Genomic DNA, 23,744 nt, shown 5'->3' on the forward strand with positions numbered 1-23,744 from the left:
CGAGCTTGGAGTGATGGTACATATATTATGCGTGATCACGGGAAGTTGCCATGATTTTTGAGCGGAAGTGGTGATGTTTGCAAAGTTTGTTTTTTTTAATCTTTTTGAAATTAATAAGAAGGTGCAATGTAACAAGACTGTGCCTAAGTGGTTTTGTGGGGGTAAACATGAGAGGCAGTGTCCTACAGTGAGCTCCTCCAGAAGTCAACCCTAAAACAAAGATTCAAGCGAAAATAACTGATTTTTGGCGGGTTATGCCAGGAAATGACCAGTATGGGACTGGGGGAGAGAGACAGGGAACAGAAGGCAGCCAACAAAGGGTTCATCGTCAAGCTATTCACCATTGTGGGTAACTGGGGATTAATCCTGTTGGGGAACTCAGAGAGCCAGTATGGCACATACACCTCAGAGATAGTCCACCTAAGGGGTACAGGAGCTAGGGTGTTTATACATGACGCCCACCAGCCATGGGTTGAGGGCTGCTCCTGAGGGCAGGGGGTTATGGTTTCCCAGAACTTCCAGCCTACCACGTGTGCAACAAGAAGGCATCTGGTGGCATCACAGAAGCTCTGAGACAAAGATGCATCTGCTGGGGGCGGGGAGCAGCGGCCGGATGGCTCAGTTGGTTAGAGCATGAGCTCTCAGCAAGGCTGCTGGTTCAATTCCTGCATGGGATAGTGGGCTGCACCCCCTGTAACTAAAGATTGAAAACGGCTACTGGACTTGGAGCTAAGCTACGCCCTCCACAACTAGATTGAAGGACAATGACTTGGAGCTGATGGGCCCTGGAGAAACACACTGTCCCCCAATATTCCCCAATAAAATAAAATAAAAAAGAAGATGCATCTGCTGGTAAGGGGGACCAGACAATGTGCAATGAAGAAGTACGGGTGGGGGATATGGACGGCCTACTAGAAGGACTGCTACAGCTAGGAGATAACTGGATTGTTTCAGTCCCCTAAACAGCGAGTCACATGGGTCCAGACTAATGTGCTGACAACAGGGAGTGAAAGAAGGAACACAATTTAAGAGTTTTACATAGGAATAATTGCAAGCATTGCCTTATAAGGCAACAAGTGACTGGCCATTGAATGCCTTTGGAGTTAACCTCAGTAAAAAGTTGGCCCCACACACATCTTTTTAATACATTAGGGAAAATAAGTATTCATAAGACTAGTCTTTTAAAACACACCTGTAAATTAGGAAAGGACTTGTGGAAAGGTGCGATAAAGCTTATAAATACATTTCATTGGAGAATTGTACAACATACGTCCGAATTCCAGACTTGCTCATTTTAACCATCCTGTCTTTTTCATGGGAACAAAAGAAAAAAAAATCATGAAGAAATAATGCAAACCAAGAAACAATACCTAGGAATAACTGAGATAAAAAATAAGGTAAGTATAACCTAACAGTTTGTTCAAATATTTCATGCAGGAGCTTTTGGGAAAACTCACCAAAGTGTAAAAAAGAATCAGAAAATAGACTCCTGGGAAAATAACTCACTGAGGCATTAATTTAGTCTCATTCTCACAGCTGTAACGAAAAGAATGAAAGGTATTTCCCCTTTCCTCACATCATCCACAAAAGAAGGATGAGAAGGAGGGGAAGTGGCTGGGGGAGGGGGAGGAGGAGGAGAAGGGAAAAAGAAGAAAGCGGAACTCCTGGAAGACTGGAGGTGAAATCTCCAAGGGAGAGAGCATTGCAGGTGTTAAAAGGACAAAATCCGGTGGTGAGGGGTAGGGAGAGGAGGTGGGGTCGGGGAGGGTGGGACTCCTGGAATGTGGGGTAATTTAAGGTGGAGCAGAAGTACCTGCCTTGGAATGTCATGGGCCTTGGGGAAGGGGCATTGCCTTGGCTCCATAATGAACTAAAGATGAAAGGCCCCCCCACTCCTCAATTTCACGGGCAGCTAAAGTTCTGTAGCACTCTGTGATTCATGAGTGAGGGAGGGGCTCCCAGAAACCCAACTGAAAATACTCACTAGCCCTGGTGGGTGGGAGCTTAGTCAAATCAATCTGACTTAAAAAGAAAAAAATACTGACTCTTGCAGCAAATTCATCCCTGCAGTAGAAGGAATAACAAGATACCTTTACTTTTTTGAAATTATGGGCTGGGGAGCCCCATTTTGAGATTCACATTTGAGGCAATGAATGCTATTTGCCAAGTTCATGGTGGGAACTATCCTGGGCACAACTTTTCCCATGCCTTATCCCTCTGCGTAGGCTCCACACGCTGACATTCTTAGTGATATAACAAGAATTGATTGTTCCACCTCTTCCTCTACATTCACTTCCTTCTTCAGAATCTGATATGTGAATAAGAACGGGTACCTATGAGCATGGGGATGGAGATGTTTGAAAGGTACCTACTGGAAAGGAATGAGGAAGGTAGGAGAGAGAACAAGCAAAGCCAGGAGAACAAGAAGACAAAGGGAGAGAGAGAAGCAGAGGAGGAGGATGAGAAGAATGGGAAAGGGAAGTGGAGAAAACGGTAGAGTAGAAAAGCAGAGGATAAAGAGGAAGCTAGAAGAGAGGACTGTTGCACCTGGGATCCTTTTGCCTTAGCAAATACCATCTATGCTTCGTTATACAGGGCTTCTCCCTCTGCCAGCCAGAGTCCGCCCGAGTGCCCTGGGCCAGCTTCGTCACTTCAACTTTATAGATATAAGTAAACAAGTCAATCGTCTCCTTGTAATATGTATTTAGTGACATGTACATATTCGAAATAATATATAAATTTATAATACTGTTCGTTCTTACTGTCACATTTCACTGAATAAAGTCTTCATATTCACCTCTGATGGAAGTATCTCGGTCATCAATACAGACACCTTGGGAGTCACTCAATACTGTCTTTGGAAGGACTTACAACATTCAAATCTACAACACAGGAATAATGACTGTATTATTTTTCTTTGCCTCTTTATTTTTTTTTAAATAGAAAACTGATTATCTCAGGTGTCCTCTAAGCAGCCAACATCTGCATGGACTGAGCTACTGTATGGCTCATCTTCTCCACGCAATACTTTATTTTTCAACATAGAGTAACTGAGGGAGAGCCCTATAGATGCGAGCGCCTGTAAGGACTGGATTCAAAGCTGATTTGCCTTTATTTTGCTTTGAAGTAAAAGTCAAGCATATATTAATATAAGACCGTTCTTCTAGATGAGAGCATTTTACGCTGCAAGGCGAGGGTTGATCAGTCTTAGCTTAAGCTATTTCAGAGATTCCTGACACCTCTGCTGTCAGGTGAGGCCTAGACAAACTCCAACCAAATCACATACAGAAAACACCTCCCAGGAGATATTTCTGCTTCCTCTACCTTCCAGACTACTCTAGCCAGGTCAACTTGTCTAGGAACTGTGCCCTGAAGGAATGCCATCCTCATCTGTCCATAGCGACAGTTCTCAATGGAGACTATTTTTCTCCACAGGAGTCATTCAGCAATACGTGAGGACATTTTGGGGAGTAAGAAATACTACCCTGTTTCCCCGAAAATAAGACCTAACGGGTCTTATTTTCTGGTCAGCTCTAACGACCTAACTGGTCAGCTCTAATGCGTCTTTTGGATCAAAAATTAATAGAAGACCCCGTATTTTTTATGTTATATTATGTTATGTTATGTTATGTTATGTTATGTTATGTTATGTTATGTTATGTTATGTTATGTTATGTTATGTTATGTTATATATTATATTACCTGGTCTTATAATAAAATAAGATAGGGTCTTATATTAAGTTTTGCTCCAAAAGACGCATTAGAGCTGATTGTCCGGCTTGGTCTTATTTTCAGGGAAACACGGTAATACTGGGGTATTAGGCACTGTTCTCCAGAGAAACATAATCAATAGGATCTGTGTATATACACAGAGACTGAGTTTAAAGAATTGGCTCATGTGATTAGGGAGGCTGGCAAGTCCAGTATCTGCAGTTCAAGTTGAAAGGCCATCAGGCTGGAAGCGCTGATGTTACAGCTCACATCAGAAGGCTGTCTGCTAGCAGAATTGCCCCTTGCTTCAGGGTGGTCTTTTGTTCTATGTAGGCTTTCAACTGATTAGATGAGGCCCACCCACATGGTAAGGGGCAAATTGCACTACTCAAAGTCTACCAATTTAAATGTCACTCTCATCCAAAAAACAACAACAAAAAAACCACAAATAAAACATTACAGAAACATCCAGAATAATGTCTGACAACATAGCTGTGCAGTGTGGCCCAGACACGTTGACATAAATGAATCATCGTGGGATAGGGAGGCGGCTGTGTGTGTGTGTGTGTGTGTGTGTGTGTGCGCCTGTGTGTGTGTGTGTCTGGCATTTAATGGGTAGCTAGCGATCCTGCTAGTCCTACGACGTACAGGACAGCCTCCATAACAAAGAATTATCCAGGCCCAAAAGTCAATAGTGCTGAAGCTGAGAAGCACTGGTCCACGGGCTCCAGTCACACACTTGGTAATGTGACTATAACATCATTGACTGCAGGTGGTAGGCCTGTTCCAGTTTGTAGGGAGCCACTAGATACATCCGGAAAAAAATTAATTGGTGAAACATCTTAATGAAGATCATTCTTCCTTTCTCTGTGACTTGTTGTGGAAGAGACTTATTCTACTGAGACCTATTTATGACAAGCCTGCTGTTTTGGGATTTGTGCACAGACATAAATTTAATTTCTTCATGCCAAAGCCTCAGTATTTCAGCTGCAGAAATGTTCTAAGGAAAAGGAAAGAAGGTCCTGGAAGCTCCTTTGAACTGGGTAAAACGTGAGCTCAGATGTCACTGGAGTAAAACCAGTATGTGACTGTAACTTTCACCGGGCAATGTAGCCACCCAAGCAGGACAAGCAGAACCGACAATGAGTTTGCTGAGAACGGTAGAGCCAATGGCACAATGGCTGCATTCGTTTGTTCACTCGTTCATTCGTTCATTCATTCATTCACTCAACAAATAACTTGTGAAGGGCCTAGAATGTGCTAGGCTCTGTGTGAACATGGCCGCCTGGTCTCTGTTCTCAAGTTTTGCAGCCCAATGGAGAAGACAGACAATAAAATGCAGTTAGAAATACGTTATTAAGGAGAAGTAGAGGTTGTTATGCCTGGATATACAACCTAATGTAGGGATGACCTCTGCTATATTCTGGTGGGGAAAAGCCCTGGAGTTGGGGCTAGAACTGGATTTGAATCTTAGGTCTTAGACTTCCTGGCTGCCAAGTAAGTCATCCTCTTGGGTCTCCTGTAAAATGGGCACAAAAACACCGGCCATCCGAGCTGTCACATGGATGTACCGTGAGAAGCACATGCGGTACGCACAGTGCCGTGTAAGTTGTGAAGTCATTAGAATCACCGGGGAGTTTTTAAAAAATACTTATGCTTGAACCTCCAGCTCAAACTAATGGGGTCAGAAGCCCTAAGTGGAGAGGTCTAAGCACTGCTATTTTTCAAAAGCTTTCAAGGAGACACTAAAGCACAGCCATCCTATACAAGCATTGTCCATTTGTACACTGTTACTTTGCCCGCAGTAACCTTAGTCCAAAGTTCTAATTTAGTGATCTTTGTGTCCCAAGGTTGGTTCAGATTTGACATGAAAAGTAGATTTGGGCCACTCTGCTTTTCAGGGTGTTGCTTCTAGACTATCAGCAACAGAGTAACCTGCTGTAGCTCAGAAGGTATGAGTCATCCAGTTACCTCAGAGGTCAGGAAAGTCTGGGGGTGGGGGGTCGGGTGGGGAAAGATCTCGCTACAGGCCGTGAAAGAGGGTTCATCCACAAGGTGGAGTGTGATCTGATGGCAGGAAATATGAGCCTTTCCTACAGCTTAAAAAAATGGGATTTTTCTGCTCTGTGACTGGCACTTTTTCAGACGTTAGGGAGACTACAATAAACTGAACAGACAACAATCACTATTTTCCTGGAGATCATATTCTAGCAGGAGGAAGAAGACAATACAAAATGAATACATATAATGCATATAATGTGACATGGTTTTCTCCATACGTAATATGGAGAAAACTGAAACAATGACGGGGTACAGGTCTCTGGCTTGTGAAAGAGGTGAGACAGTGAGACATGCTGGGACTTGGAAGAACGGTGTGTTAGGCAGAGAAAGAGCGAGTACGAATGTTCTGAGGCAGAGCCATGCCCGGTTTGTTAGAGGAAGAGCCAAGTGGCTAGGATTGTTGGCGAGGGTGAAGGCAGTAGGTGAGGTCAGAGAGTTATCCGTGGGCCTGATTGCAAGGCCTTGTAGTACAGTACAGTGCGAACATTTTTATTTCCACTCTGAGCGAGAAGGATTTTGAGCAGAGGAATAGTATGATTTGACTTGTGTCATTACAGGATCATTCTCTTTGCATGTGGAGAATTAACTCAGGGGGGACTAGGGTGGAGAAAGGGAGACCAGTTAGAAGGCTGTTGCTATAGTTTATGAGGAAAGGCCAGGGAGGGAGCCGCAGAAGTCAGGAGGAGTGGTCGGGGAGGTGAGAAGTAGCAAAGTCCAGGTGACGAGCCAGTATTGACGACACAAGGACAAGTGACAAGGGCAAGTTGACCAAAACATGGAAGCAAATCCAGGCTCAGTGTGCCAGAAACCCAGGGAGTCCATTAAAATCAATGCCACCCGAAGCCTCCAGACCGATGGCAATGGACTTTCCCACAGGCTTCCTAGCTCTTCTGTGCACCTTGCACTTGAAATGCTCCAAGCACTATCACAAATGAAAATGCTTTTTTGAGGGAGAGAGACCTTCAACATTATTGAAGCCTCGAAAGAATTGGAATTCAAACACTGCCAATCACTGCCCCTGCTGAACATTTCTACAAAGGAGCCATAAAGTGTGCTTCTGCGAAATCTTGCTTGAGTATTATCCCGCATTGAATCTGTGACATGCGGAATTGGCAAGACTGGACACATGGACAGAGGCAGGGTGGAGCTGCACACTGACCATTCTGAATGCCGATGTGCTTTGCTGTGAATGCTCCCAACTGCAGGACAAACAGAAGTTTGCAGCGAAGGAAGAAAGTCTGCCACCAGATGGCACTATTTCCCCTGAAATGTCTGACTGTATCCAAACCTACAGGATGAAATACTCCGCAGGACTCCTAGCCAGCTAGAGGAGAGTCATCATTATTATTAATCTCTCCTAAAGTTGAGGGCCTGGAGCCCCAAATTAAATGTGATCCTGTCTGTTCTTAGGCAAGTCTGCAAGTTCCCCTGGCATGGATGACTTGAAGAATTCTGTTCTTTCCAATCAAGCTCTCGGCAGAGTTTAATACCAGGGGTTTTGGCCCCTTTGGCAGTCTGTGGAGGCTTCTGAATTTCTTCTCAGCACCATATTTTTAAATGCATGAAACAGAATGCATAGGATTATAAAGTAAGCCAATTCTATTGAAATATAGTGGTCAGAATATTTTTAAAATGTGAGCTATAGTAATATATGTGCTTCTTTATTAATGCAATAAATGAGATCCAGGGGCAGGCCTCCTACCCATTGTAATTTTGAAATAGTAATGAGCAAAAATGATACTTCAAGATATATGGTATCTGCAACAACTGTATAGCGATGTAATCATATTTGATGAAGTGCTTAATTTTCGTTAGAGGTTAGTGAAAATAAAGATTTGATGCTCTCAATATTTTATAGATATCCTTCCCTTCCTTCGTCTAGCTCCTCCCCCCTCCCTTTTAACCTTTTCAATTCATGGACCCCTTGAATTCTGTACCAAGACCTCTTGGAGATCGGAAGATGCTAGGTTAATAATCCTTGGTCCACTGCTTCTTTAATAAGTCTGTCACACATTTTGCCAACCAAAGAAAGCGAAACCTCATGCAAGCTGGCCAGTGTCATGTTAAAGCAGGAATGAATTCATCACCGAGATCTCACACTCCCTTTTCCTTCCCAGTCCTCCCTGCTCTCACCCACCTGGCCCACCGCTCTTCCTCTCCGAGTCCTCCTTCTTTGTCTTACCCCTGAAGCACTGAGATTTCTTGCCCACCTTCTCTCTTCCTGGAGTCTATCCTCTCTTCTTTGGCAGCTGCAGCCAAAGCCATTTCCTGGCACCTCTTGGCTCCTCTCCTTCTTTTATCCAAAGTCAGGATTAGTCTCACTCAGTCCTAAAAACACTACTCAGTCATTTGTCCTGTGCTCGTCCTTCTCTTTCTTCTCTCTCCAGAGATAGAGGAGGAAAAGGGCCGATGTAGCAATGGATGGAAGCTGACAAAGTCCAGTGGTTAGACTCATAGAAAATAGGGCAGCTTTTCAATCTCTACATCCTTCAACCTAAAATATCTCCTTCCCTCCTGCCCCATCACACTCTATCCCCCACCCTGCTTTATAGTCTTCATAGATCTTTCCTTATCTGAAATGATTTGTTTATGTATTTACTTTATGATTGTTTCCCAACTAAAATGCAACTATACACGAGGGCAGGATGATTTGTCTTTTTCACTTCAACCTCCCTGGTGCCTGGAATGGGGCTGGGTGTGTAGTAGATGCCCCAGTGATATTTGTTAAAGGAACGAACCAGAGTGGGATGGAATGGGAGAGCAAATGGGAATGTCACACTTTCAGTCTTTTTTAAGCCACGTATTAGATTGACTCTGGCAGTACAATAACACCATCAGTAATTTCCACAGAGTGATGTCAGTGGAGTGGAACAGTGGTCTGTAGAAAAGGGGACTTCTTCAGAGCTGGAGGAGTAAAACAGAGAATAGTCTAGGGATTGGTGCTAGCCCATTATAAGTTTTTCTTATTAAGTCCCTAGAAAGATATGGACAATGTTGTTCCTAAATCTTAATTTATTCCATTTAAAGGACTATCGTTTATTCTGATACCTTTTTACTTCTTACATTGTAAGGGTGAAATGCCATTTCTTTTATGAATTAATGGTAGTGATAGGTAGTAGTGGGATTTTAAATATACCTTACCTGGCAAAATAAAAAGTTTAGCAACCCTTTATTGAAATCTCTAAGTTGTCTTGAAACAATTTAAAGAAATTGAAATTTAAAAAAAAAATCTAAGATCTACTTATCTTAGTGATCTTTCAGTTTCCTTCCAATCCTGTGATGCTATGATCCTAGAAAGAAATTCATCAGCATCTTTAGGGAACGAGATTCTTAGTCTTGATTGATCTTTCCAGTGAGTCTGAACTGGTGTTAGCACATGTCAAGCCCTCCTTTGCCTGGTCCATCCCTTTTCTGCTTATCCCTTCCTGGTTTTTCTTCCCTCTTTTACCACATAAGTGTGTACCTCTAAACACTATAGTTTGGATTTTGCATGTATTTGGACGTAATAAAAATGTAATCATAGAAAAAAATGCCCTGTTTTATTTGTTCTCTTTTGCTCAACATTTAAAAAAAAGATTGATTCAGATTATTGTCTGTAGCTTTTCTTTTGTGGCTGAATATAGCACACTTTATCTATTTCACTTTGACGGACACCCTTTCCAATTCTTTTCCTATTTTGAATAGTGCCGCTCTGAATGCTCTTATCCATGTCCCCTCATGCAAAGAAAAATTGATGTAAGGTGAATATTTTATATGAAATACAACTCTTGTGAAAATCAAATATCCTTTCCATGCGCAATCATTGGCTCAATCATTAGTGCCCAGGAGGGACTCATGATGAAAATTTTACAATGTATTTGCAAAACCAAGAAACAAACATCCAAGAGTATCATGTACATTGTTTAAAGTATGAAGAGGTCATTTATCAATTTGCCAATTTACCCCTTGATTCAGATATCTGACTGAATTGAGTCTTTTCAGTTTTTTTCTTTTAAATTTCATTTGGAAAAAAAATTACATATATATCAAAATGCATGAAACATAAATACGAAGCTTAATGAATTAGTGTAAAGCGACCATCCAGGTAACTGCGGTTTGGGTCCAGAAACACATTTCCGGAAGCCTAACAGTCCCCACAAGTCCTTCTTGATCACATGCCCCTCCCCCTTTATGTTTACCATTTCCTTGTTTTTCTTCCCTTCTACCACTTACGTGCGCATGTGCATCCCTCAATAGTGTATCTTAGTTTTTGCCACATGTGAACTCTATAAGAATGAAATCATAGGGATTTGTTATGGACTGAATGTGTGTCCCCCCAAAATCTGTATGCTGAAACCCTGCTCTGCAATGTTACGGTGTAAGAAGGTGGGGCCTTTGGAAGGTAATAAGGGTAGATGAGGTCATAAGTGTGGAGCCCCCATGAGTGGGATCAGTGCTCTTAGAAGACTCATGCGAGAACTTCCTTCCTTTCGGCTCTGCTCTCCCCACGGGAGGATATGAGAAGTTACCCAGAAAACGGCTCTCAACAGAAGCCGACTGTGCTGGCAACCTTGGACTTCCAGCCTCCAGAACTGTGAGAAACGCCATTTCTGTTATTTATAAGCCACTCAGTCTAAAGTTTTAATTTTCATATGGTTCAATTTATGAATATGTTCCTTCAACAGTACTCTCTGTGTTCTGCTTAATATTTTCATACTCTGAAATTATAAAGATGTTCTGTGACATTGTTTTATAAAAGATTTAGTTTTACCTTTCACATTTAGATCTTCAATTCCCTAGAGCTAATTTTTGTGTGTGGTTTGAAGTATTGTAGAAATCAAGACCCTCCCTCTTTCCCTCGTTTCCCTCCTTTCCCTCTGTCCCTTTTTTCCCTTTCCTCTCCTCCCCTCCCCTCCCCTCCCCTCCCCTCCCCTCCCCTCCCCTCCCCTCCCCTCCCCTCCCCTCCCCTCCCCTCCCCTCCCCTCTCCTCTCCTTTCCCTGTCACTTAAGGATATTCAATTGCCACAGCACCATTTATTTAAAAAGACATCCTTCCTCTATGACTTAGTGGTTCTTTAGTTATAAATCAAGTGGCCGTTTATGTATGAATCTGTATCTGGGTTTTCTATTTTGTACCATTGTCTACTTGTCTATCCATGCCGATACCTCAGTGTCTTCATGTCTATAGCACTATAATTAGTCTTGGTAAGTGATAGAGCAGGTTCTCCCTCCCCCTCTCTCCCTCTTCTTTCTTCAGGACTATCCTGGCTATTCTTTGCCCTTCACTTTGCACTGAATCTTCAGTCATGAAAACATACATCTATTTAGTTTCATTTCTTTGTTTGCTCCTAGGAAATCTTTTCACCCAAATCTATTTTATAACAACACACTTGCTTCTGTAATTCTTGTAACTTTCTTTTAGGCTCAGATTTGAATTATAAAAGAAGTACCCTGTCTTGTATTTTTGCAGTAAAAAGTAATTTTTCTACGTAATTGAATAGGATAAGAAAGAGATGAGAGAGGAACTCTCCTTAATATTTTAGCATCTCGTTTACAAATGACCTCAATGGATCATTCCCCCTAGAATTAGGCTTCATGTGATTTTAAACAAGATAACATGAAAACAGCCGAGTGCCAGGGGGCTGCCATGCCCTCACCCTTCTCACACCTATGCCAGACTCTTTGTTGGTCCCAGTCACCTCCTTCTCTTCTCCCGACCCTGCCTCCCCGCCTTGGACTGTTTGGCCTCATCTATCTGGAGAATATGTTTTCCAGATGTTCTTTCCATTTGAACAGCGAAAGCCCTTTAACATCTGCTCACGCCTGTGAATCACTTGAACAAGCCCTCTGTACGCATCATCAGCCACCTGCTCCAGAGTTGCCACAGAACAACTGGATTTGAAAAATTTAACTAGAAAATAAACTACTTAATGATTAATGGACGTTTCATAGTCTTTCAGGAAATGGATGTCAGACTCACCCAAATGCTTGCAACCAAAGAGAAATTTATGGCAAGTGTGCTAGTGAATAGAACTAACTCAGCTCAAAGTCTTCATTGAAAGCATTTAGCTTTAAATTGCATTGACTGCTGCTAGAGACCGAATTCGAGTGGATTAAACTGATGAGAGGTATATTTCTTTGATATTGAAAAAAGAGCCAGAGGTAGGCAGTTGAAGGCTTGTATGACAACTCACTGCCACCAGGAATTCAGGCATCTTTCTTCTTTGTGCCTCACCACTTTGGGTCATGGCTTGTATCCTCAGAGTTGCTACTTCCTCGTCTTAGGTGGCTTCCAGAAGGCAGCCATTCTCCTTATAGGTTAGCAAAGCTGAATGAAGTGAACAGGTGACTGTAAGTCCCGGAATGGGAGGATGGAGAGGCTTTGCCTTTGAGGGCAAGAAGAGAGGCGAGCAGGTGAAGGAAATTTCTCCTGCCAGAGCAGAGGTTTCAAGTCAATGGATGTCACACAGCTTTGCCCACATCTCTCTATAGATCTCTGGATTACTAGCAGGTCAAAAGAATTTTGATTTGTGTTTCAAAGTAGCTCTCCAGAGAAGCTGTGAGCAAGCAATCTATGAGCGTGCCAGCCTCCCTGCTGCTCCTTGGCCATACCTGGCCTTGTCTCTCTGGGCACCCAGTGTACGCATGCTCTCTCTCTAAGGTTTCCATCAAGCCCCAGCTTCAGGTATTGCACTAAAATCCGTGCCTCCGATAAAGCCCACAACTCTCCCAATGGCCCTTCTATTTAAACCCTCATCAAAGACATGCCAAGTGGATTGATTATTGTACTTGTTTCACATCGTTTCCAATTTGGGACTAAAACAGCATTTCACGGCTTTATTTTACATTTATTTTACTATGAGTAAGTTTGGATTTTTTTCATATTTATTGGCCTTTCCTATTTCTACTGAGAATTTTTGCTCATATCCTTTGCATGTTAAAAAGAAAAAGTTGGAGTGTTAAGGAGTTTTGTTTTCAATTTACACAGGTTCTTTATACATTAAAGTTCTCAGCCAATTGCCTGTATTTGTTACAAATTGACCTTCAAATTCACTGCTTAATTCTTCAGCTATATCTACCCTATTATTTATTCCATCTCTATTTAAAATATCCTAGCTTTCCCCTGGTTCTTTTTCAATTTCTTGCTTCACATATCTAACATGCTTTATCACAGGCATCTTCTGTGTTCGTTTAAATTCTTGTTCCAGCAATCCTGCTTTGGATGGAATCGGAAGGGCTTCTCTGTGTGAGTTCGGATGAATTTGAAGAGAGGAGAAGGATGAGATCCATGGGGGAGCCTCGGGCACCACCGACCACGGTTGACCTTTGCCATTTGCTTCCATCTTCCGAGGCAACCCCTCTGGTCAGGAGTGCATCTTTAAAAACATAAGAAGTGGCAGTGGGGGAGGATTGTAAGTGATAACCCTGGGATTGGAGGAGGCAGAGAGAAGTGGACACTTCAGGACTGCTCGGTCCTGTGCCCCGTGGCATCCGATGCCCTACCCTGTGTCCTTGTTACACTGGCAGAGGGACTGCGAGGGGTCAGTCCCTGATTTCTCCAAGTAAGCTGGAGAGGGGGCCAGTGCAGAATTTCATAGGCTTTCCTCCAACTTCTCTTTCACTGTTGCCTCAGGCCACCCTTCCTGGTGCAGCCGCCCACCTGTCCTACCACCAGACAAGACAACCAGCAGTCTCCTCAGGGGCAGCTCACATTCATTTTTTATCCCTAATTTCTAGAATCCATGTTTCTTCCTGGTTCTAGAGCTTCTTGAGGGTTGATTTTTGGATGAGGACGTCAGCAGACTGGATAGTTGGTCATTATGTTAGTTTCCTAAGGCTGCCTGAAGAAATGGTCACAAACTTGGTGACTTAAAACAACAGAAATGTATTCTCTCACATCCTAGAGTACAGAAGTCCAAAATAAAGCTGTCAGCAGGCTTGGTTCCTTCTGGAGGCTCTGAGGAAGAATCGGTTCCATGCTTCTCAGTTTCTGGAGACTTTTGTCAGTCGTTGGCACTCTTGCCTTGCACCACGCCAACTTCCGCCTCCATCTTCACATTGCTTTTTCCCCTGGGTGTGTCCTCTCTTCTTCTTATAAACACACTTGCTATTGGCTTTAGGGCCACTCAGATCTTCTAGGAAGATCTCCTAGACATCCTTAACTTAATTACATAAGCAAAGACTCTTTTTCCAAATAAGGTCACATTCAGAGTTTCTGGATAGACATATCTTTTGTGGGGCCGCCATTCAACCCACTACAGCCATCTTGGCAGGAGCTAAAAACTCTAAGGGTAGCTGGTTCATTGTATCTGTTTTCATCAACTCATCCCAGTGGCATTTGTGCTACTATGATATCACCTGCCCCTCCTGTGAAACATGCACTCTTGAGCTCAGAGGTCAAATTCATCCAGTATCCACCAAAGGTCCCTCTTTCTCTCTCGGGTCTTCAGGAGATCATAAGAATTCTTGTTAAGGGGGCATTTCTCAGTCTGGCTTGGAGGAAAGCCATGCATTTGTCCCGTGCCCTTTGACCTTCTCTCTCCTTTGTCAACTTTAATAGAGACTTAGCAGACATGCCTAGCAGGGCCAGACTATATAAAAATCTGTAAGCCATTAACCATAGTTATATTAGAACAATAAGAATCAATTCCCACATTTGTCTTCAAAGCATGCTAGGCCTCGTAAGTGACCTGAAAGTGACAGTCTGCAGCTGGGCTTGTAATCAGAGGGGGTTAGTCAGGAACAGTCAGTGCCTCAGAGTTTATGAACTGTCCAACCCTCAGGAGAAGGCTTCTGGGCTTAAACTTAGGAGGAGGATTCATCAGGAATTGAGAAGGCCATTCCTTAACATGGAGAGGGAGTGAAGGCCCAGGAAGGGTTTAACAGGGAATTAACAATGGCCAAGCTCCTGAAATAACTGGGCTTTGAAAATCCCAAGTTTTGCTTTTCTAAATGACTCCGGTTTGCATTATGCCTATTGATCTTCCTGAGCTTTTGCAGCCTGTAAATGATGAACCTTTTACCACACTCCACGACTGAAGGGCACACAACTGTGAGAACAGCTCATTTCATTTTTTTTCGATTTATACAAAACATGCTGTGGCCCAAGCCCTCTAGGCACCCATCTCAGTACATAAATATGCCAATTAAGCTAAATGGAAATCCTGCAGGTTAAAAGTGCCTCATAATAGAAGGAGGCTTTTTCCAAAGCCAGAAAGTTTATCCACAAAGGAAATACCAAATCAACAAGAGTGGGTTTGTGCCAAACCATTAAGGTTAAAAAAAAAAGAAGAAGAATTATGGGATCCAAAATGAAGAAAACACATTTTCCCCCCCAAAGCAGAGCAAAAATACTGTTAAGCTGTGAATTCAGGATTCTAAGCAACTGTTGTTACTGAATTTGTATTTATTGCATTTTCCTGGCAGGGGATGGTGGTGCTAGGGTTGGGGAAGGGAGGAAACCAGTCCTGGAACTGAACTGACACCAAGAGTATGTCAGGTGCCCCTGGTCCACTATACTGGTGCCCAGCAGCAAAGCTTCAGTACCACCTGGGGATGTGTTACAAAAAGAGAATCTCACGCCCCTCCCAGATTAATTTATGCAGAATCTGCATTTTTGCAAGCTCCCCAGGGGATTCTCATGCAAGTTTAAGTGTAAGAAACCTGAGTCTGTAGGAGATAACCAGCCTGGTACTCACCACGTACTCTGCAAAGTTGAGGCTCCTTCTGACTAACCAACACCACTCAAGGATTGGAGCTCTGGACCCAGGAAATGGGTTGAGGCCACAAATGGGTTTTCATCCAGCCTAGTCTATTTGAGCGTAAGAATCTCAGGAGATGTGCCTGAATGGATTTAAATTCTCAGACTCACATTTACACATCTCCAAATCCTTGATGATCAGCTTCCAACCACAACTGGTATTTTTGGGTCTTATCTGACTGACACCTTATTTCAAGTGGAGAGCATTCAAAAAATTTGGGAGTTTAGAGAGCCACAGATGGCAGCAGGTGAAAAGATTTTTACCTAATGTTCTTGGTAAAGATGTGAGTTTCTTTTTTGTTTTTCCTGAAATTATTATATAATCCTCCCAATTTTTCTCCCATCATTATTACCAAAAAGGCATACAGATGCCACAGACCCAACAATGTCAACATTATGGAAATCATTTAATCAAACTCAAGCATCTTCACTCACTCACTCAGCCGTTGATTCAGTGAGAATTTATCAGTCATCTTTACAGAAAGCCATTACCCTTGGATTGCTGCCCCCTCCTCTACTTCCTTTTCCTACCGCACTTGACAAATAGTCATCAGTAATTGCCTTTATTTCTTTGCTCCACTTTTCTGCCCTCTGTCTCTATCCCCATTTCTCTGCAGAAACAAGTCTTGAAAGTCCCCTGTATTTCTTTGCCAAATGCAAGACAGAGACTCTTGAATGTCCCCTAAGAGAGACAGGAACTGAGGATCACACTCTCTTTCTAAGGCTTCCATAATATTGCATTTTATTTGCTTCCTTACCCCCATGGCTTCTCTCTCTATTTGCTGCCCCCATTTCCTCCAATCATTCATCTTCTTCAGGTAGAAATGATAATCACCAATTTTTTAATTTCCCATCATAGACTGATATCTACTTCTGAGTAGATATGGTGTGGGGCAGGCTCTGTATTTAACATTTAACTTACATTTTCGGTTAAACTCACAACATATCATCAAGTACTCATCCCTCTTATAAAGATAAGAAACTCAAGGCTCAAAGAAGTTGAGTAACTTACCTAAGGTTATAGAGCTGGTTAGTAGGGAGCCAGTGACATCTAAAGTATCGTCAGCAGGAATCTATTGCCCTCTGGAGAAATCCAAGATAAGAAAGTCAGTAGTGTCAACTGGGAAGAAATTTGGGTCCAGAGACAAAGTCTTATTTGTTTTATCTATGAGCCCCATGACCCCAAGTTACCAATTTTCAAGTAGGTATTATTACAAATTGGTTCAGTCCAGTAGCTACCACTGTGGGCTTTTTTTGTGCCTGATGCTGTCTGCAGACAAAACAGGTAGAGTCACATTGATTAAGTGCCCAAGCGTTGATATCAGAAAGACATGGATTCCAAGCCAGACTGCATTATATACTTGCCATGTGGTTTTGTGCAAATTGCATATCACTCTTAGCCTCAGTTTCCTAATCTGTAATTGGAGATCATAATAATGCCCAGTGCATTCAATTGTTGTGATGTCTAAAGAGATCATGCATGTGAAGTACATACTACATAGAAAGCCTCCCTGAAATGTTTGATGGGCTGGAAACTGGAGAGGGAGGGGAATAAGACACAGTCTTTGCCCTTAAGGGATTAGAATGGGGGTGGGGGGATGAAGGGGGGATAGATTAGACCTTGAACTGGGGCATTTACCCATTAAGCCATATTTGTCTCATGGGATTCTCATGGGGAAGCATTTGTTGGGTAAACATGTGAGGTAGAAGTCTACATCACATAGAACAGCAGAATGATAAAACAGGATGGAAGCTGGAAGAAAGCAGATTCTAGCTCATCATAAGCAATCACTTGCTAACATGAAACACTGTGAAACAATTCTTGACTATGAGGGGATTTCCCAACATTGGGATTATACAAGCCAAGAATGGATGGGCCCCCCATAGGAGGTGCTGTCAAAAGACCTTCAGAGGAACAAATGACTGAATTTGTGTTGTTGGCTCCCACCCATCCGCCTGACCTTTATGTCTGAGAGACTCAAGGTTAGGGCATTGCCCTCCTCCTCCTCTTCTCATCCATCACCCCCACTGACCACTCTGCCACTTCTCTCTTTGTCTGAGGTCCCGATTCTGAGCTCCAGCCTTATGTATCCTATTGCTGACTGAAGCTGGATGGCTCTAATTCCCCAAGTCCCAAACAGGACCTATGATCTTCCCCCTGGTCCTCCTCCAATCTGTGAGCAAGGACTCAAAGGCATTTCACAGGCATGTCACTTTCAAAGGACTTCCCTGCTACGTTCTAAGGAAAAAGTGAGAGAAGGTACTGTCAGTAGAGGGAGATGTCAGATAAGGAAAGAATCTCATAGGCCCTGTCAACATGGTTTAAAACCTTAACTCAAAAAATGATTTTAAAATTTGCTATTTTTTTGAGCTCTGAAAACCTAATGTTGTTTTATAAATTCTGACAAGATAGTTTCTATAGCTGGGTGGGTTCTGTTAATTTGCCTTATGGAAGTGAAGCAATTTGTTGCATTTGGGTTTTAACGTCTACAATCCTCAGAAACATACACAATTAGGTCTGCTTTCTCCCTGTCACCCACTGCATATAGAGGTCACCCCCACAAAGTCCAGCTGGGTGTGCGGTCCAACAAGACACAACCAGAGACGCATATTTGGAGAGGAAGACAGGCCAGAGCCCAGGGTTAGGAAGATGCTCACTCTGGGCACGTGAATCACTGCCTCTCACTGTCAGAAGCAGCCCATGGAGAAGCAGACCAGCAAGCGTGTGCGGTCAGCTCCACTCTTGGCAACATTCTGTCCCCCATCCTTGTATTTCTTAGTTATTCTACCCAATTACAGTTTATACTATATCATTATGTAAAATTTATCCTTGGAAACTAACTTAAATCCTTTTGGAAGGCAGGATGGATAAATAGATGAGTGGATGGATAAATGGATAGATGAGTGGGTGGATGGATGGATGGCTATAGATAGACAAATAGAAAGACAGACAGATAACTCGTTAACAGCCACCTGGGAAGAGCGCTATTGCTCAATCCTTGCTATTTCCATTGATCCCACTTCCAACTTCCCTGTCTTCTTTTCTCTCTAATTCAACTTCTCTTTGCACTCATCCCCCTCTCCTGCCCCGTGTCCCACCCCTGCTCCTCTCCTCACCTCTGGGCAAGGACAGGATTTGGGGTGACTGCAGGCTTAGCATTGTTAGAAAAAAAGCCCCTCAAGTGTGTTCCAGAAACGCTGGGCCAGTATTAATCTTACCGGCCACTTTCCCGCTCTTGTGCCATTCTCTTGTCCATCCCTGGTCTTCATTCTGGAGAGCTCCCCTCCACTTTGTAACCTGTCCAGGATGTCCCGAGTCTGGTTTTCTCCAAGAATTTAGATCAATTTGTACTTGAGGCATTTGGGTACAACTGTAATAAGATGGAGAAGAATGCTGGAGGGAGGGCAAGTCCAGAGAAGAGAACTATGAGCGAAGAACGAAATTCTAAGTGCTAGCTTCTGGTGAGAAGGGCCATTGCTGGGCATTTCCCATTGTGCAGAAATAAAGCAGTAACACCTATGCACACACTCAGACTCATCACATTGTAGTCCCGCCATCAACCCTTACACATTCCCACATGTTTACTCCCAAGGGGGAGAATCAGTCTTTTCAACAAGTCAGCTCTCACTTCCTCATCAGGACAATGGCTTCATACAGGAGTTCATGCGAAACAAAGCCTACTGAATCAGTTCAATAGCGGAGCTCCACAATACTCTGAGAAAGAGAACTTTAATTCGGTAAATATGTACTGAGCACCTACTGTATGCAAGGGAACTCAATAGGCAAATGGAGTGAGGGTGGGAGAGGAAACACAAAGCTGTGTCCCAGCCAGTTCCGTGAGACTCTTTGGGGAGAGCACCATGAAGAAAATGTTTATTCAAAATTGGCAAATCAAACTTGCCAGATGTGGCGAATCATGGTTTTGCTTGGCACTCATTGCCGTGACATTAATCAAGCCAAATCCTTTCACAATTTTTATGGATATATTGTGCATTTCAGCCCCTAAGACAAAAGATAACTAGGGGTACCAATTCTTCAGGAAAAGCAGTTATCATCAATTAGGTCCTTACTGAGTCACCAATAGCTAGGAAATGTTTATTCCCAAACTACTGGAAGATGGAACAGGTTGGACAGGGAGCCAGAAAGTATTTCTCTGGGAGCTAGGGAAAGCAGCAACAAATTGGGGGTATCAATAGCAATGAGGCTAGACAGAGAAGTCTAACATACCTTTTTCTTTTTTTTTTTCTTTTGGTTTATCTGCAGTTGTGATATTTTAATACAAAGCTATGTATTACCTATGCAATAAACCAAAGTATAAACAGCCTACTCTGGCCAAATAGTTGTTTCACAGCCCTCTGTCTTGAACACATTGTTAGAAGACCTCTGTTTGATTTGACCTTCCTCCCATGACATGTCTATCTTGACAATGGTTGGCAATGTTTTTATTTCAGCCTCTCTAGGTTTGGCACTGTTAGTGCTTGTTCTTTTGTGCTTAGCACTGGGGTCTTCTTTTGATATTCCTTTTGGTAAGAACCTGCCTATTTCCTTCCTGTTTCTAAGCTTAGGCTGTAAAATAATTCAGTTTTGTTCTCTCCTTGGAGCCACCATCACTCCCTATCATATTATGACAGTGTACATAAAAAGTGCTTTAAAAACAGTAAAGCAATGCATAAATGTTAATTGATGTGATTATAAGTAGCTGTTCTAAGTATCTCAAGTTGATTTCTAATCACAATTCCTGTTATCAGGTCAAATACGAAATAAAATTGCCCTCCTTGCTTCTGTGATGGCTGAGCCATTCAGGCACAATGCTATTATGACAGCTGGGAATCATTTGAAAATGAGCTTCACTTCACTTGGCAAGTCAGATGGTAATTTTAAAAACTGGGTCCTATTTTTTTTTTTTAATGTTAGAATTGGTACACATTCAAGGGGCACAGGCCCCCTGCTAGGAGAGGGGCCCAGACATGCAGCTGGTGGTGGGACATCCAACCAGGAGCTTGGGGACCTGGTTAGACAATAAATCCTGAGGGCAGCATTGCAAGGATGGTCAGCCAACAGAGAGGCGTTTGGGCCAGTTTTGACAGGGGACAGGTGGTGATCTTGGCAGCAGATTGACTTCACAGAGAGCCAGTCAAGAACCCCTGTGGGTATGCTGGCGGGAGGGCAGAGCCTTCCCAAAAGTGCTGGAAGGGATGGGATAATGATGAGCAAACCCATCAGTGATGGCAAAGTTCCATGACAGTCCCTGGGAACTTGTACAAAAATGCTGACATGTCACATTTCCCACTTTCATTCTCCTAGGCACCTCTCACTTCCTCACAGGTCCTCCCTATTCAACAGATACCCCCAGACATATGAGAAATCCATTTAGACTCTATTTATCAGCCTACTACCTAATAAAAACTGCTTTCCTAAAAATATTTATCATGAACTCAGTAGCTGTGAAGTAAAGTTGCAAAAACCCACTTCTCTCCATGTTGCCCAATTCCTGGGCTTGTAGGTGCAGAATAGTATGTAGGGTATAATACCACTCACTCCAAAAGGTGGAGAGAGAGAAAAGTGCGTGTGTATTTGCATGTGTGCGTAGGGAAGAACGGACAAGAAACATTAATTCACTTTGGTGATGTGAACTGGGAGGCAGGGGGGCAGGGGGCAGATGGAGATTTCATTCCACATCCTTTATACTTTCACAATTTTGAGCCATGTGAATGTACTGACGATTCAAAAATTAAAGGTAATCAACCTCCGGCACTGTGATCATCTACTGCTTCGTTTCTAACTGCTGACGATGTGAGGTGTCCGACCTACCGTCACCACGTAGCTCCCTGAAGATCATGCTTTAGGGAAGCTCAGCACCGTCACTGACTGCCACCAAGTACACAGAACTCTCCTGGTTTGGTGAAGAAAGCTTTCCTTCTTTTCTTTCTCTTTTTGTCCATCTGTCTCCTGGGTACGTGGTTTACTCATACTTGACACGGAGGTTCTGGTAGGCAGAAATCTGTCCTCAGGGTAGTCTGGCAGACAGTTGTACATTCCCAGACGTGGGGCTAAGATTCAGGAAAGACTCCAGCCCACATGTAGTCTATTAAGATGAAGCTGGAGGGTCTGAGGTGTTCTACATGTGGTCAAGGCAGAGATTCAGATACAGGGACCCAGCTCGCACCCCATCTTTCTGCTATTCTCCACTTGAAACCACCTGGGGAAAGCTGTCTAGATATACTTTCTCCACTTCGTCATTATCCCCTTCACTCTTCACCCCTGCAATGGCGCTTATCCAGGCGATCGGTAACTCCCTTGTTACTTACTCCAGTGGCCAGATCTCTGTTTCCATCATATATGACCTCATAGCCACATTTGACGCACATTGTTCATCCCTCCACCTTGAAGCAATTTCTTCTTTTGTTCCGTATTACCACAGTCCTCTGACCTTACTGGGCAAACTGCTCAGTCTCTCTTCCGGGCCCTTTCTAGTCTCTCCAACTTTTAAATGTTAGGGTTCTCTGTTCTTGGCTCTCTTCCCTTCTCTACATTATCTTCTAAGGCACCTGATCCAGGCCTGTGCTCTGATTACCACCTGTGTTCTCCGTGACTCTCCAACTTCTACCTCCAGAATGCACTCTTGCAGATCCCAGATGCACGCATCTCACTGCCTGCCCGAGAGCTCCACTTTGGCATCAAGCAGCCATCTCAAACCCACAAGGTTCACAACACAACTCTTGATGTGCCCTCCCAACCTCCCTCCCAAACCTGTTCCTCCCTCTGTCTTCTCCATCTTAGTAAATAGCACCAAGTTGCTCAGACCAAACACCTGGGAGTTGACCTTGAGCCCTTTCCTCTCGTACTGACAGCCAATCTATCAGCAAGTTCTGTTACTACTGTCTCCAAAAACAGACCCTGCATCCGGTCACTTCTCAGCATCTTCCATACTACAGCCTAGCCCTAACATTCTGCCTCTCTTTGTTCTGTTACATCAGGATTTTCCTGTTTCCATTCTTGCCCACATACAGTCTGCTTATCAAAAGCAACCAGAGTGAAAAAGTACACTGTATAAATCCTACCATATCACCCCCCTGCTTCAGACCTTCAAATTGCCTTTGTCTCTGCCCGAGTCTTCTCCAAATTTTTCATGGCTCCCTTCTCATCAGTTCAACACTTAGCCCTTCAGGGAGGTTTCTCTGAGCACTGCTGCCTAAGAAGCAGCCACCAGGGCACTCCACATTCCATTCCCTGGATTTGTGCTTCACACCACTCTGTATATTCTAATGTTCTATATATTTATTTGCTGATATCTTTACTGTATGTATCCTTCCTGCTGTAATATAAAAAGGAGAATACTACCTCATTTATGTATGGATCCTCAGTACCTAGAACGATGATGCATTGGTTAGGACAGGCTTAATAATTCCGCAATAAGAAATACTCCCAACGCTCAGTGGTTTAAAACAACAAAGGTTTGTGTTTTGCTCAAACTGCATGTATAACATAGGTTGACATGGACGTTCTGAGACATTCAGAGATGCATAGATTGATTCAGAGATTCAGGCTGAAAGCGGCTTTACCATGTAATGACAAATCATCTCAACAGGAATTCTGCAATTACTGAGGCAGAAGGGAAGAGCTGGCATGGAGAATCTCCTACTGTCTTTTAAATGCTTCAACATGGAGATGACATGCCTCACTTCTGCTTGCCCTGCACAGGCCATAGCAGTTCACCAGGCCTTGCCTAACTTCAAGAGGTCTAGGAAACACGATCCTCTTACGATCCTCTTCCTCCTGGAAGGAGAAGAAAACTGGAAATACTGGCATGCAGCACTCATATCCACACACATGCAAACCTACTGTGCCTGATTGTAAAGCTCATGGTGTTAACCCCTCCACTTTTGAAAGCGCCTGGCCTTAGCACTTTTGTTTTGATGAATACCTTCTTTCATTCTAATTTCTATGTACTTCCTAATACCTGGGAAACAGTGCCAGCAGCTTCTGGTGCTTCTGACATGTAACTGTTGTTGTTTGTTCCCCAAATTACATACATCCTGGTAGGTTTAAGTAGGATTTCCATAAATTACTTCACTTATCACATAACAATGATAAATTCTGTTTTTAATGGAGACAACATACTGCAACATGTAAACAAATGTATTTTAGTTTCTTCTTTAAATCATCATCCTTTAGATCATCCTTTATATAGGCTTTTTGACCTCGGGCAAGAGAGGGTGAGTGAATAAAGGA

The 23,744-nt window shown here is 43.1% G+C and overlaps 1 protein-coding gene across 1 annotated transcript in view; it reads right to left on the reverse strand.

Moving 5' to 3' along the window:
• Positions 1-23,128: 23,128 nt before the first annotated feature.
• The window catches only part of LOC109446342 (histone-arginine methyltransferase CARM1-like), a 236,591-nt gene continuing 235,975 nt past the window's right edge, over positions 23,129-23,744 (reverse strand). Inside the window, exon 13 of the mRNA XM_019729679.3 lies at positions 23,129-23,288. Coding sequence (XP_019585238.1) covers positions 23,225-23,288 — 64 coding nt within the window. The 3' untranslated portion in view covers positions 23,129-23,224. The remainder of the gene's footprint in view (positions 23,289-23,744) is intronic.

Source organism: Rhinolophus sinicus, chromosome 16, assembly GCF_057876585.1.
Source record: "Rhinolophus sinicus isolate RSI-liver-muscle chromosome 16, RSI-T2T, whole genome shotgun sequence".
Classification (NCBI taxonomy): Eukaryota; Metazoa; Chordata; class Mammalia; order Chiroptera; family Rhinolophidae; genus Rhinolophus; species Rhinolophus sinicus.